The sequence below is a fragment of the Neophocaena asiaeorientalis genome, unplaced genomic scaffold (genome assembly GCF_003031525.2).
Source record: "Neophocaena asiaeorientalis asiaeorientalis breed wild unplaced genomic scaffold, Neophocaena_asiaeorientalis_V1.1 scaffold114, whole genome shotgun sequence".
NCBI lineage: Eukaryota > Metazoa > Chordata > Mammalia > Artiodactyla > Phocoenidae > Neophocaena > Neophocaena asiaeorientalis.
Genome location: NW_020173116.1, coordinates 8,917,004 through 8,933,175, shown reverse-complemented (window position 1 = coordinate 8,933,175; position 16,172 = coordinate 8,917,004). Strand labels below are relative to the sequence as shown.

The 16,172-nt window shown below is 36.9% G+C and overlaps 1 protein-coding gene across 4 annotated transcripts in view; it reads left to right on the top strand.

Moving 5' to 3' along the window:
• MGAT4A (alpha-1,3-mannosyl-glycoprotein 4-beta-N-acetylglucosaminyltransferase A) overlaps window positions 1-16,172 on the top strand; it is a 102,719-nt gene that overhangs the window by 50,433 nt on the left and 36,114 nt on the right. For all 4 annotated transcript variants that reach the window (XM_024743852.1, XM_024743849.1, XM_024743850.1 and 1 more), the window contains exon 4: window positions 7,798-7,931. In XM_024743852.1, coding sequence (XP_024599620.1) covers window positions 7,798-7,931 — 134 coding nt within the window. The remainder of the gene's footprint in view (window positions 1-7,797; window positions 7,932-16,172) is intronic.

Below are 16,172 nucleotides of genomic sequence, written 5' to 3'. Positions count from 1 at the left end.
GATACAAAAATAAGACCCATATATGTGCTGTATACAAGAGACCCACTTCAGACCTAGGGACACATACAGACCGAAAGTGAGGGGATGGAAAAAGATATTCCATGCAAATGGAAATCAAAAGAAAGCTGGAGTAGCAATTCTCATATCAGACAAAATAGACTTAAAATAAAGACTGTTACAAGAGACAAAGAAGGACACTACATAATAAACAAGGGATCAACCCAAGAAAAATACATAACCATTTTAAATATTTATGCACCCAACATAGGAGCACCTCAATACATAAGGCAAATGCTAAGAGCCATAAAAGAGGGGATCTACAGGAACACAGTCATAGTAGGGGAGTTTAACACCCCACTTTCACCAATGGACAGATCATCCAAAATGAAAATAAATAAGGAAACATAAGCTTTAAATGACACATTAAACAAGATGGACTTAATTGATATTTATAGAACATTCCATCCCAAAACAAGAGAATACACTTTCTTCTCAAGTGTTCATGGAACATTCTCCAGGATAGACCACATCTTGGGTCACAAGTCAAGCCTTGATAAATTTAAGCAAATTGAAATCGTTACCAAGTATCTTTTCCAACCACAGTTCTATGAGAGTAGATATCAGTTAGAGGAAAAAAATGAAAAGCTTCTGACAAAATTCAACACCCATTAATGATAAAAACCCTCCGTAAAGTAGGCACAGAGGGATCTTTCCTCAACATAATAAAGGTCATATATGACAAACCCACAGCCATCATCGTTCTCAATGGTGAAACACTGAAAGCATTTCCTCTAAGATCAGGAAAAAGACAATGTTGCCTACTCTCACCACTATTTTCAACATAGTTTTGGAAGTTTTAGCCACAGCAGTCAGGGAAGAAAAAGAAATTAAAGGCATCCAAATTGGAAAAGAAAAAGTAAAACTGTCACTGTTTGCAGATGACATGAGACTATACATAGAGAATCCTAAAGATGCTACCAGAAAACTACTAGAGCTAATCAGTGAACTTGGTAGAGTAGCAGGATACAAAATTAATGCACAGAAATCTCTTGCATTCCTATACACGATTGATGAAAAATATGAAAGATAAATTAAGGAAATATTCCCATTTACCATTGCAACAAAAAGAATAAAATACCTAGGAATAAACCTACCTAAGGAGACAAAAGACCTGTATGCAGAAAACTATAAGACACTGATGAAAGAAATGAAAAATGCTACAAACAGATGGAGAGATATACCATGTTCTCGGATTGGAAGCATCAGCATTGTGAAAATGACTCTATTAATTACTCTATTACCCAAAGCAATCTACAGATTCAATGCAATCCCTATCAAACTACCAATGGCATTTTTCACAGAACTTGAACAAAAAATTTCACAGTTTGTATGGAAACACAAAAGACCCCAAATAGCCAAAGCAATCTTGAGAAAGAAAAACGGAGCTGGAGGAATCAGGCTCCTGGACTTCAGACTATACTACAAAGCTACAGTAATTAATACAGTATGGTACTGGCACAAAAACAGAAATATAGATCAGTGGAATAGGATAGAAAGCCCAGAGATAAACCCATGCACATATGGTCATCTTATCTTTGATAAAGGAAGCAAGAGAATATGATGGCAAAAAGACAACCTATTCAGTAAGTGGTGCTGGGAAAACTGGACAGTTGCATGTAAAAGAATGAAATCAGAACATTTCCTAACACCATACACAAAAATAAACTCAAAATGGATTAAAGACCTAAATGTAAGGCCAGGCACTATCAAACTCTTAGAGGAAAACCTAGGCAGAACCCTCTATGACATAAATCACAGCAAGATCCTTTTTGACCCACCTCCTAGAGAAATGGAAATAAAAACAAAAATAAACAAATGGGACCTAAAGAAACTTTTTAAAAGCTTTTGCACAGCAAAGGAAACCATAGACAAGACAGAAAGACAACCCTCAGAATGGGAGAAAATATTTGCAAACAAACCAACTGACAAAGGATTAATCTCCAAAATATACAAGCAGCTCATGCAGCTCAATCTCAGAAAAACAAGCAATCCAATCAAAAATGGGCAGAAAACCTAAATAGACATTTCTCCAAGGAAGATATACAGATTGCCAACAAACACATGAAAAGATGCTCAACATCACTAATCATTAGAGAAAAACATATCAAAACCACAGTGAGGTATCACCTCACACTGGTCAGTATGGCCATCATCAAAAATTCTACAAACAATAAATGCTGAAGAGGGTGTGGAGAAAAGGGAACCGTCTTGCACTGTTGGGGGGGAATGTAAATTGATACAGCCACTATGGAGAACAGTATGGAGGTTCCTTAAAAAACTAAAAATGGAACTACCATATGACCCAGCAATCCCACTATTAGGCATATACCCTGAGAAAACCATAATTCAAAAAGAGTCATGTACCACAATGTTCATTGCAGCACTATTTATAATAGCCTGGACGTGGAAGCAACCTAGGTGTCCATCGACAGATGAATGGATAAAGAAGATGTGGCACATATATACAATGGAACATTACTCAGACATAAAAAGAAATGAAATTGAGTTATTTGAAATGAGGTGGATGGACCTAGACTCTGTCATATAGAGTGAAGTAAGTCAGAAAGAGAAAAGCAAATACCGTATGCTAACACATATATATGGAATCTAAAAAAAAAAAGCAATGAAAATAAACGGTTCTGATGAACCTAGGGGCAGGAGAGAAATAAAGACGCAGACATAGAAAATGGACTTGAGGAGTCTTGGAGGGGAAAGGGTAAGCTGGGACGAAGTGAGAGTAGCATTGACATATATACACGACGAAATGTAAAATAGCTAGCTAGTGGGAAGCAGCCACATAGCGCAGGGAGATCAGTTTGGTGCTCTGTGACCACCTAGAGGGGTGGGATAGGGAGGGTGGGAGGGAGACGCAAGAGGGAGGGGATATGGGGATATATGTACGCATATAGTTGATTCACTTTGTTATACAGCAGAAACTAACACAACATTGTAAAGCAATTATAGTCCAATAAAGATGTTTAAAATTAATTAATTTAAAAAAAAGGCAGGTTAAAGTATAAAAAGTTCTTGATCTGTGCATAGTAACTTAGGAGTCATTCTAAACTCCATGTTGAAGGGAGTTAGATATTTTTCTCCAAAGACCAGAGTAATAGAGCTGAAAAGGATTATGAGACATGTAGTTCAAGCCCTATCTCCAGGCAAAACAATGCTTAAACTTTTGAAACTTTTCTACTTTAAAAATTTGAGAGGTAAAGAAATAACTTTTTTTTCTTGTATCTTATTTCAACATTAATAGCTCTTACAGTCATGTCAAGAAAGTTTTTCATATGTCTGCCCCTACTTTTCTTACAGAAATAGAAGTATATAGTCACTTATATTTAACCTTTCATGCAGTAATAGAAATAATTTGGTTTGCATCTTTTTCCCAAAATACCTAAAAGATAATCTATGGCATTTTTTTCTCCTCTTTTTAGAGTCACCAGAGCTTCTTGAGTTTTCTTTGTGGGACTTATATATGATTCTTTTATACTTTTTATTTCTCCACTTTGAACTTTGTTAACCTTTTCTTTGTAGATTTTAGGATGTAGAGACAAATAGTATTTTGCTCCTAAGTCTTTAGCAAATGACAAAATCATTACTTCTTAGGTATTGAAATGAATCTTTATGATAATGTTTTTAAAAAGCTGATTCAATCTGCATTTGATTCAATAGGATTCTTAAGTATCTTACTGGTTTTCGATATTCTAAGTTTTCACATTCATCATTTTTTAGTTCTGCCATCTTTCTATTTTATGAATCATTTAAAATTATACACTTTTCCTATGGAGGTGATACTTCTTAAATTATGTTCAGACTAACTCATTTTTCCATGTCTTTATTGATTCAAGAAATATTTTTACGGTACATACTGGATTACAAAGACTAATAAGATATGTAGTATGTTTCAAATTATGTTCTTTAGAACATTGATCATTAATTATTTCTGAAGTTGATAGTGTGTCTCTTCCTTTAATAATCACTATTTGGGTAAGTTGCCTTTGCCATTTCATGCATTTTTTGGTTCAGACTATTTCCTCATGAATAAGAAGCAAATGAAAAGGAAGCAGAAGTATTTTTAAAGTTATTTAAAACTTCCAAGGTCTCTAGTAAGTTCTTTTATAGTCAGCGCTTCTTATTTTATGAACGTGACGTTCTCTTTCTTTTTTGAAGATGCTATTCTAGCCCATTTGTTTATGACTTTATCCATCATAAATATAATATAATCTTGGTCAACCAGCTTTTCAGTGGTTAACATTCTTATTAAGCTGAAACAGTTTTTTTTTTTAATTAATTAATTTATTTTTATTTTTATTTTTTTTGCGGTACGCGGGCCTCTCACTGTCGTGGCCTCTCCCATTACGGAGCCCTGGCTCCGGACGCGCAGGCTCAGCGGCCATGGCTCACGGGCCCAGCCTCTCCATGGCATGTGGGATCTTCCCGGACCGGGGCACGAACCCACGTCCCCTGCATCGGCCGGAGGACTCTCAACCACTGTGCCACCAGGGAAGCCCTGTTACTAGTCACATCCCCTCCCCCCAGCTCCGCAACCTAAGGGGACCTTACAACATGCCCAGAAGGCAGGAAAAGCTGTCTTTTTTTGTGGTATTTTGTGCATTACCCCTAGCATGGATACTCTAATTCTGTAGATTTAGCCGAAATTAGTACTTTCCTTTTTAGTGCTTTTGGAGTCCTTGAGTGCCTTGGTTTAAACTAAAGAATTTAAATTTCAGCTCCAAAACAGTCTATTTGGGAGAAGTGGCTTCTTCTCTAAACATGCCATCTAAACTTAAAACAGAAACAGAACAACTTAAGACTGGTAGGGAATAGAGAATTTGCATTATTACTTTATGCCGTTTTTCTTTGCATAAACTAGAGTCAGCATGGATTTTGCTTTTTCTGTGAACAAAGTTTTTGAACTTCATATGCATTAACATTTCATAGAAATGCTTCATAGCATAGTTTATACTCTTTTAATGTATATTCTAAATATTTTAAAATTCTGAGGTAGATTAAAGTATATGGAAATTTGCTTCCGGGGTTACTCATCCTGTCTCTAGGCATCTCAGAGTAACATGGTCAAAACAGAAATCTTGCTTGGGAGCCCTTTCCCCCTCAGGTGTGTTATTCTCAGTAGAAGGTCCCATGTCCACTTACTCAGGTCATCCTCAACCCTCCCCTTCCCTTATCTCTGCCAGCCATAAGCCCCATTGGTGAGGGTCTCCACAGTGGATCCCAGATCTGCTCACTCATCTCCAACTTCAAACATCCTAATTCAAACCACATCTTTTCCTTAAATTACTGCAGTAACTTCCTAACTGATCTCTCCAAAATACTTTTATACTTGTTAACGCTTTTATGTCTATTCTCCATAAAATTTGGTAATTTTTTAAAATTACAAATCGGATGTTGTCACTCCCCTGCTTACAACCTTACAGTGCCTTTCTCTTGCCCTCAGAATTAAAACTAAATTTAAGGGTATATGTGATCAGATCCCTAACTAATTCCTCTGAATCTAGGCTGATTCTGCTTTAGAGACATTCTGTTCTTGCTATTGCTTGACTGTTCAGATCATCCTCTCTTCAGCGCCTAGCTGTTTCCTCATCTTCTTTCTCTTCTCTTTCTCATCATTAAGTACCAGCTCAGTTGATATCAGAGAGTCTTTCCATGACTGCACTGTCTGTAGAGGTACTTCCTCTTCCCCCCCACCACTCTTTCTAATATTGCCATGTTTTAATTCATATACTACATATCACCCTCTAAAATTATTTATCTTTTTCCCTCTTGTAGAATGTCAGAAAGGTCCCGTGACGGCAGGGACCTTATCTATGCTGTTATATTCCTAACACCTAAAATAATGCCTTGCATTTAATAAGTGTTCAATGCACATGTTCAGAACAAATATAGTAAATCTTTTTTTTGAGCCCTTGGAAACTTTTCATCCCAAAATGGAAGAGAGGAATGTGGTATGGAAACTTGGGGGACTCCCTTAAGCTATTTGGACCTCAGAACTGCAGAATCATGGTGGTAGAATCATGGATCCATGATCTTTACACTTCCTTCTAACTTTAGAATTCTGTGACCTCTTAAGTGTTTTGTAGTATCTCCAATAAACTGTTACATAATTAAGGCTTAATTTTAACTTTTGCAAAATACTTCTCTACTGATCTGTAACACTTAGGATACTAAGACTTTTTTATTTTATGTTTTTATTTTAAAAATTTTTTGGCCATGCTGCACAGCATGCGGGATCTTAGTTCCCCGACCAGGGATTGAACCCGTGCCTCGTGCAGTGGAAGCACGGAGTCTCAACCACTGTACCACCAGGGAAGTCCCTAAAACTTTTAAAGATATTACATTTAAAAACTAACTGAAGTACTCTAATATAACAGATGTGTTCCTAAATATTACTGTGCTATGCAAAATTGTGCAATAAAAGGAGAAAAATGGGGTTAAGATCACAACACTCAAAAGCTTTGTCAGTTACACATCAAGAAAAGATAAGCTAATAAAAGCAGTGGCACAATTTTGCACGTATTAAATGATGGAGAAATGCATAAATACAATAAATATGGTATTCTACCTTGAAAAAGACTCGAGGTTTGCTTGTTAAAGTGGGCTTCAGAAGGACTGCAGCTTGGAAGCTTTTTGTGAAGTGGTGCGAAGCGGATTGACTGAAATCTGGCAGAAAGTTGTAACACCAGGTGTAGATAGCTGTGGTTCACAGCATGCAGTGAACTGAGGCAGCTGTGCATTTTGGGTATTTCTCCATGGCTTGGTTCAGTATTCTGAACTCAGTTCAAATGGGTACCATTCTCTGTGTTCACCTAGTGAGTGTTTGTCCCAGGGGAGAAATTGCATAAAAGCAAATGTGAAATTGACTTCATGCTCAAATTGTTTTCTAATGTATTAATCATGTAGGAACAATTTGCATTTCAAAACAAGCATTATAGTAGAACTGACTGTAATTTTAGACTTAAAAAAGTTGCATGAATAGTACACAGTTTCCATATACCTCACCCAGTTTCCGTAAATGTTCACACCTTATATAGCTATTATACAATGACCAAAACCAAGAAATTAACATTGATGCTATGCTGTTAACCTTAGATCTTAGAGTTTGTCATTTTATTATCATTATTATTTAATCTGTTCCAGGATCTGACTCAGGATCCCATATTTCATGTAATTGTCATGTCCCCTTAATCTTCTCCAGTTGGGGACAGTTCCTCATCCTTTCTCTGTCTTTCCTGATCTTTGGGGAGTGTCCCCTTAATTTGGATTTGTCTTGACATTTCTTCATGGTTAGATTGAGGTTATGAATTTGGGAAGAAAACCACAGAAGTGATGTTGTGTCCTCCTTAAGACATCTTATATATGACATGTGAGACTTTAATTTTTAAGATGTGTTTAATGTTTCTAAGTTTTAGTTGTATAATAAAATCTGTTGTTTATACTTTACCATCGTTCATTCTTAACGTGTGGTTTAATGTCTTTCATCTTTATCAGTTCTTTGACATGATTTCCTTTCTTATGGAGAAGCCATGTGGAAAAGAATTACTGTATAATAGGTGTGCCCCACATTCTTTGATTATTTTTCTTTCTTTCAATGTAGTATATTTTGATCCTCCAATTATTTCTATCAATTTGAGAGGGTATAATACTTGTAAAACAGTGGTGTTTTTCTGCATTGTCTTTGCAAAATCTTTTAATATAATTACTATCATTATTTTGTTTCAGTTTCAATAGTAATGGGAGTTCCCACAGTGAAGAGAGAAGTTAAATCTTACCTCATAGAAACTCTTCATTCCCTTATTGATAATCTGTATCCTGAAGAGAAGCTGGACTGTGTTATAGTTGTCTTCATAGGAGAGGTAATTATTTAATTGTTGCTCTTTTTTTACCACATATAATTTGTAAGAGTTGAAACCATATTTTTTGTTTTTTTTTTTTTTTTTTTTGCGGTACATGGGCTTCTCACTGTTGTGGCCTCTCCCGTTGCGGAGCATAGGCTCTGGACGCGCAGGCTCAACGGCCATGGCTCACGGGCCCAGCCGCTCTGCGGCATGTGGGATCTTCCCGGACCGGGGCACGAACCTGTGTCCCTTGCATCGGCAGGCAGACTCTCAACCACTGCGCCACCAGGGAAGCCCCTGAAACCATATTTTGAATAATGCTTTTATAAACCTTTTTTATAAAAAAAGACCTGAATTTGGAGATTTGCATTGATGTTCTTTGGGAGTTTTGAAACCTGAGAAAGGTTTAGTGTAGGCTGGGGTTTTATCATCTTTTTATTCTCTCTACCCCTTCTCTGTACTCCCAAGATGCAGCCCCATTATTATTTAAAAAGTCAAATATCATGTTAATTATAATTATTATATTGCTTATATTTTAGTCTCCTCAAAAGATATGGGGATTATACCCCAATAAAGATGTTAAAAAAAAAAAGATATGGGGAAAGAATAAATCTTGAGGAGGTTTTTTTTAATGATGAAAAAGCACCCTAGAGTAAATATTTCCTTAATTATTATATAGAATTTCGGAATGTGAGAAGATTTTAACCTCATCTGGTTCTGGCCCACTGATTCCCAACTTTTCAGTGTTTCCTGTCTTTTTTTTTTTTTTAATGAAAATGTTCTTGTGTCTTCTTTAATATAAAAAGTAAACACATGTATATCGTTCAAAACAATTACAGAAATGCATATTGAAAAATTACCTGTAATTCCTCCATGTAGATATAGCTACTATTGCTATTCTGAAATATATATATCTTAAGAAATTTCTCTTATGGCTGTATACATATATATAAATGGAATTGTTCTGTATATTGCTTAATATCATGGACATTTTCCCATGGTAAAATGAAGTTGTCACACCATCATTGTTATGCCTATATTACATTCTATTGTATGGTTTTATCATACTTTATTTAATTTCTGATTGGCAGACCAATTGAGACTGCTTCCACACTTTTGCTATTCTTTTCAGCATTGTATTGAACATTACTGTAAGTAAATGGTTGTGCACTTGTCTGGTTACTGATGCGGGATCAATTCCTAAAAGTGGAATTGCTGGGTAGAGTCCACATACATTAAATGTTCACACCTGGGCAAGACGCTCTGCAGAAGTTGAGCCATTAATATCCTTTTTCCAGCAGTCTGCGAGAGAGCTTGGTTCCCTGTCCCCATGCTCTGCAAGATATATTAGTCTTTAAATTTATTTTGGCCAATTTGATGGGTAAAAATAATACATTGCTTTTGTTTAATTTGGATTTGTTTACTGAATGGGATTAAATGTTGGTTTATATATATTTTGACCATTTGTATTTATACTTTTATTTAATTTTTATTTTATTTTATACTTATTTTTATACTTATTTTTATAGGCTTTGCTCATTTTTTTATTTGTAATTTTTTATTTGTAAGAAATTTCATATATGAGAGGAATTAACTCTTTGACATTAACTCTTTAATTAACTCTTTTGTTCAGTTTGTTTTTTTCATGAACTTCGTTTATGATGTTTTTTGTTTGTTGTAGAAATTTTACATGTTAAGTAATCAGATTTGTCAGTCACATATTGTATGTCAGTAGAAATTGGTACCGCCTCTTTGGAAAGCAGTTTGGCAACAGCTGTTAAAATGTAAGTTTCCTCTGTGACCCAGCATTCTCCTTCTAAAAATCGATCCAGTGGAAACATTTGCAAGTATGTAAATATATTCCAGCACATGGCACATTTATACAGCTCCCAATGTGTATTGATAAAATAAATAGAGAAAATGGTCTTGTGGAATAGCCTTGAAACTATTCGTAGCAGATACCTTGAGAGTTGAGATTTTGGGGAGATACCATACAGTTTGGTAAAATTACAACTTTTTTTTTGCAATGAGTGTGTATTGATTTTTATAAGAAAAAAAGCCTTAAAATTTAAAAACTACAAAATGAAAAATCCTCCTTACGCGCTTGGAAAATAGTATTCAGCCTATAGACAGAGATGAGCTGCGTGAAGATTCAAGACCCTCTTGCTGTATCCGTTTCTCTGATCACTCAGATGTAATAACGCTGGGTTTGGAGTCACAGGACCGGTGTTCAGGGTCTGGATTCTGCCACTTGAGCAGGTCGTTTTCTCTTTCAGCCTCAGTTTGTTCATGTCTAAAAGGAGAATAGTGCCATTGAGCCCTGTGAGCTCCGCGCTGCTGCAGGGAGATGCAGTGAGATCGTGCACGGAGAGACTGTAAACTGAAAATGCGGCCCAGGGGTCAGCCGTGTTCTGATCTCGGAGGACTCCTCTCCTGAACTGCAGTGCTTGTATATGTGTCTATATAGAATTTCAATACTTGAAAGAAAATCTATTCTGAACAGAAGAATTCGTTTACAGAATTCATTGCATTGCCTTTAGGCAATCTGAAATTATTACTCACCACATTTGGTTCTACGTTTGATTAGGAGTTTTCACCTAAGTGTCTGGTAGCTTGCGGCTCATTTAACACTAGTCCCAAGTGCCTGTTCTGCGGCTTTGACCGTGATCTATGTGTGGGATGGTTCCTAATCTAGATCTCTAGCCTCTTCCCAAGTCTCTTATTTCTAACTGCCTACTTGATAACATTATTTGAAGTATTTCATGGGCAACTCTTAATCTGTCCATAACTAAATTAGTCTGGTTTCCCCAAACTGCTTCTCTTCCAGGTTTCCCGTCTGTTTATTAAAGGCTCTTTACATCATAGTGGTAGTAGGTCTGGGCTGTAGTCATTCTGCTCTCAGCTCATTGGATAGACCTTGGATGTTCTCAGTTCTGTTTGTGTTATTCCTCAGCCCGAAACATTGCCTCTTCCTTTCTCTTTCTTATTCCTCCTTCAGGCCCCAGCTCATCCCTTTTATGAAACTCTCCCCACTCTCCCACTTGAAATTCATCTAGAGTAAATAGGCCAAAGTAATTTATCTTTTGCAAATATTTTGAGCTTTTATAAAAGTATGAATTACCTCAGGTCCACTTTAACATGTGAGGAGAAAATTAAGAATGAAAAAACTGGACAAGAATACACATAGACAGTAAAGGAGATCATAGTCTCTTCATTCTTGTTTGAGTTTCTGTTCTTTGTATTTTTTTTTTTTTTTCTTTGAAGGGAGAACCATAAGATTACCCTCAGGGAGGAGAGGAGAGAGACAGAAAAGTAATTATTTGCTGTGTTTCTGGTTCTTCGCTCCTCTCTGATGACTTTTCCTTTAGGGGTCCACTGGTCTTCTATGATGAGACATTTACAGGACATTCAAGGTTTTCAACAGTTGGCTGTTGATGCATTATTTAAAGTTCACTGACTGTATTCTGGAATTGCAGGAGGAATGGAGAGGAATGAATTCCACCAGCCCTGAAGGATCCATGGGATAATCCAAGTGTGGTGTCCACATTTTAAGATTGTATCATTCTTGTGTTTACTTTTACTTAGAATATAACGATTATTTTTGTATCCTAATGATCCTTGGTTGTCTGTATGCCTCCTTATTTTTTATGTTATATATTTGATTATTAATTTATAATGTTTCTTCTTATTTTATATAATTATTTCTGTTATTTCTGTCATGATCATTTCTGATAGAATGTTTTCCTACAGTGTTCTCTGAATTTTACCAAAAATTGTTTTTTCTGTCCCATTCTTGTATCTGGAGAATTCCCCATTTTATGAAGCTTGGTGGGAAGGAGTGTCTTCCTCTCACTATGGAAACTAAAAATGCCAGATATTTGCTCAACCAGTTTTCAGGCATGTGACCTGGGCTCAGCCATGTGGGTATTCCTTTCCTGGACTTTGAATGGAGCTTCATTGTTTTCAGATGACACAGAAAACCCCCTCTAAAACAGACAGATTGTTAGAAATAATAGGGAAGTTTATCAAGGTGGCTGGATACAGGATCAGTTTATATTTCTGTACGCCAGCAGAAAAATATTTTCTAAGGAAGCAGGGGTTGTGGACAGTCCATTCTGGTGATAGTGGTGGTGGTGTCGTCTCCAGGGGCCACAGGGGCAGTGTCCAGAGCATCGAGGACTGATGGTGAGGGCTTTGCAGGCTGTGGCATTAAGGAGCATTCTCTGATTTTTGGCTGTGGTCCGGGGTTATTTCTGCCACCTTCCTAGCCTGCTTCCTCAGCCTAATGGGAGGTTCTATAAGTTCTAACCAATCATTTTCCAGTAAATCGCTTTTCTGACTCTTCTGCGTGAGTCAGTTTCTGTCCGTTGCAGCTGAGATCCTGACCGATACAGGTTGTATCTTCAGAAATACCTGAATTGCTAGATAACTGCCACAGGCAATCAACATGGAGGCATAGGGGTAGATGACTAAATACTATTCGAAGTGAAAGAGACGAAATGAGTTTTTGAAGTGGGTTTCAGCCAGAATTTTGCCTAAACCGTAACACCTAGATTATGTTGATGGGGCTTCCCTGGTGGCGCAGTGGTTGAGAGTCCGCCTGCCGATGCAGGGGACACGGGTTTGTGCCCCGGTCCGGGAAGATCCCACTTGCGCGGAGCGGCTGGGCCCGTGAGCCATGGCCGCTGAGCCTGCGCGTCCGGAGCCTGTGCTCCACAACGGGGGAGGTCACAACAGTGAGAGGCCCGCGTACCGCAAAAAAAAAAAATTATCTTCTGCCTCTTTATATTTGCTTGGGTATAGAAACCATCAGTTACATTTCCTTTTCTTTCTTTTCCCTTTTTTTTTTTTTTTCCAGAGGATGGGGGAATGGCATAGTGCTATTGCTGAAGCTAGCCAGATGACCCTCCATCTTCCTTGTTTTTTCCTGTAAGAAATCCATATTTTGCCTGGTTGCCCAAAAGATTCTTTTTTTATCTTTGAAGCCTAGTAATTTGGGGATACTGTGTCTTGATTTTAACCATTGTAGATCACTTTTCCCTGGCACAGGATATGTTCTTTAGGTACAGAGTCAAGTCTTCTTTAAGTTCAAGAAAGGACTTTTGAATGGTATTTTTTATTATGAAAATTTTAAGACATACAACAAAATTGAAAGAATTTTACAGTAAATACCTGTTTACATCCTACCTAGATTCTACCAATGTTTTAGTACTTTCATTTATCGCATCTCTATCCATCATTAATCCATTTTATTTTCTATTGTAAAATGTCTTCAAAACTCTGCCCGTTTAAAAAAAATTGTGTGGTGGTGGTGTTGAGTTTTTCAGAGTTCTTTGTGTATACTGGATACCATTCTTTTGTCAAATATGTGATTTGTGAATATTTTCTCCCAACCTGTGGAAGTCTATTCATGTTTTTGCCTTGTCTTGGCGAGCAGAAGTTTTTAATTTTGATGAAGTCTAATTTGTCAATATTGCCTTTTATGACTCTTGCTTTCCATGACCTGAGAAACCCTTGCTTACCCCCAAATCATAAAGATTTTCTTCTCTGAAAGCTTCATGTTTTAACTTGTGCATTAGGTCTGTGATCTATCTCAAGTTAATTTTTGGTCATGTTAAAGTTCACTGTTTTTTATATAGGTGTCATTTTCTCCCATAACCAGTTATTGAAACACTTTCCTTTCCCCATTGGATTGCTTTGGTGCTTTTGTTGAAAATCCAGTGACCCTATAAGTGTGGGTCTTTTTTCTGTTCTGTTCCATTAATCTGTGCATTGATCCTTCTGCAAATTCCTCACTATCTTGATTACTATAGCTTTGAAGTATTGAAGACAGGTAGGATTAAGTCCTCCAACTTTATTCTTTTCAAGATTGCTTTAGATATTTTAGATCTTTTGCATTTCCATGTGTATTTTAAAATTATTACAATCATTTCTGCTCTCTGGAATTGCTTCACCACAGCAACTGCTTCAATGGGGTGTTTTTTCTTTTCAATTACTGAGGAAATATTTGGTCACAATTTCTCACCTGTTTTGTTGCTGTCAAGTGTAGCTTTTGTTGTTTTTGTTCATAGCTTTTGTTGAAGCTCTCCTTTTTTTCTTATGTTTATCTGTAGTTGCTGTGTTGGTTCCTTTTTTATGAATCATCATTGAAGGAGGGACAGGGTAGTGTTCCAGACTAACTGTGTGTGTGTGTGTATGTGTTTTGTTTTTTTCCTTGATCAGACCATGTCTTTGTAGCTGCTACAGAGTCGGGCTGCTTCCTGCAACTATAACTGCTCTGCACGGTTCTGCACATTACCTCGGGTTATTGGAACCAAACTGGATTCCTTTTGAGTTTGAGAATTTTGGTTATTAATTTTGGTTTTACTGAAAATGGAGTTTGCAGTTTTGTAACTGTTTCTCATTGGTGCTTGTGTGTAATGTCAGTGCTGTGTTCCTGGGTGAACTCTGTATGAGTGGTTTAGTCCTTTCTGGTTAGACCCTTTAGTGGTGCTTTCAGGCAGGGGTTAGTTACCTGAATGCTTTGGAACCCTTTTCCACCCCAAAGCCTCTGAGAAGTACAGTCGTCCTCTCTGTACTTATGTTTTCTCAAACTCTCATACTTACCTTTTTCTCATCTTTCTTAATAGAGGCAAAAGAACAGATTTCATTCTAAGTATTCTTTTACTCGTTGAACTAAAGTGAGGAAAGTACTGAAGGATATTAAAAATCTTTTAAAAATCCATTAGACAGTGGATCGTGCCCTTAACTTGTAGTCTGGCATTACACAGGAATATTTTTTTCTGTACCCTTGTCTTTCCTTTTGAAAAAAATATTTATTAGCTATATATGCACGTGGCTGAGAGTCCAATAGTTCCTCAAGGTTAATTTGCTAGACAGCAGTCTCCTGTCTTCATTCTTCCTACCCCTACCGCCACTTTCCTTTCTTTCTCTTCCCCACTCGCTCCCCCAGTGAGATCTTTTAGGTCTTTCAGCTCCAGCTGGCTGGCCGTCAGGTAAAGTAGAAAAACTGCTGGTGATACTATTCAGTTGATTATCATTTTTTTTGGATCTTGTCAAAGAACCAACTTCTAGGGCTTCCCTGGTGGCGCAGTGGTTGAGAGTCCGCCTGCCGATGCAGGGGACACGGGTTCGTGCCCCGGTCTGGGAAGATCCCACATGCCGCGGAGCGGCTGGGCCCATGAGCCATGGCCGCTGAGCCTGCGTGTCTGGAGCCTGTGCTCTGCAATGGGAGGGGCCGCGGCAGTGAGAGGCCCGCATACCACAAAAAAAGAAAAAAAAAAAAGAAGCAACGTCTAGTTTTGTTAACTTTATCATTTCTCTATTTTTCATTATTTATTTAATTTTTTTATTGAACTGTAGTTGAATTACAATGTGTTAATGACTGCTGTACAGCAAAGTGACTCAGTTATATATATATATACATTTTTTTCATATGTTTTTCCATTATGGTTTATCTGAGAATATTAAATATAGTTTCCTGTGCTATATGGTAGGACCTTGTTTATCATTCCTCTATTTTTCTATGTCATTCATTTCCACTCTTTATTCTTTCCTTCCTTTTGCTTACTCTTAGTTTGGTTTACTTTTCTTTTTCTATATTTTTAAGGTGAACACTCGGATTATTGGTTAGAGAGTTTCTTTTCCTAATATAGGCAGTTTAGAGCTCTAACTCTCCCTTCTGAGTACCAGTTTAGCTGCTTCCCATACATTTTGGTATGTCAAGTTTTAATTTTCATTCAGATCAAAATACTTTCTAAATCCCCTTGTAATTACTTCTTTTACTCATGGTTTATTTAGAAATGTGTTGTTTAATTTTTATCTGTTTGTGTATTTCCCAAACTTCCTTCTCTTGTTTGATTTCTAATTCAGCTCCACTGTAGTCAGAGAATAAACTTTGCATGATTTCAGACCTTTAAAATTTATAAATACTTATTTATGGACGTGTATGGTCTACCCTGATGAGGTTCCATGTGGTTTAAAAAGAATGGATTCTGCTGTTGTCGAGAGGAGTGTTTTATAGATGCCTGTTAGGTCAAGTTGCTTGATAGTGTTGTTCAAGTCTTCTGCAGACTTACTGATTATCTGTCTAGTTATTAGTTGTTTCTATTCTTGATTTTAAATCACAGATTACTGTCTTGGTGCTTCAGTAGTATTTTTGGCCTGTAATTTTTTTAGAAGGTAGATTTTAAGATGTTTACTTATGCATTGGTTATAAATCACAGAAATGCCAGTCAGGAACAAAGTGTATATATATAT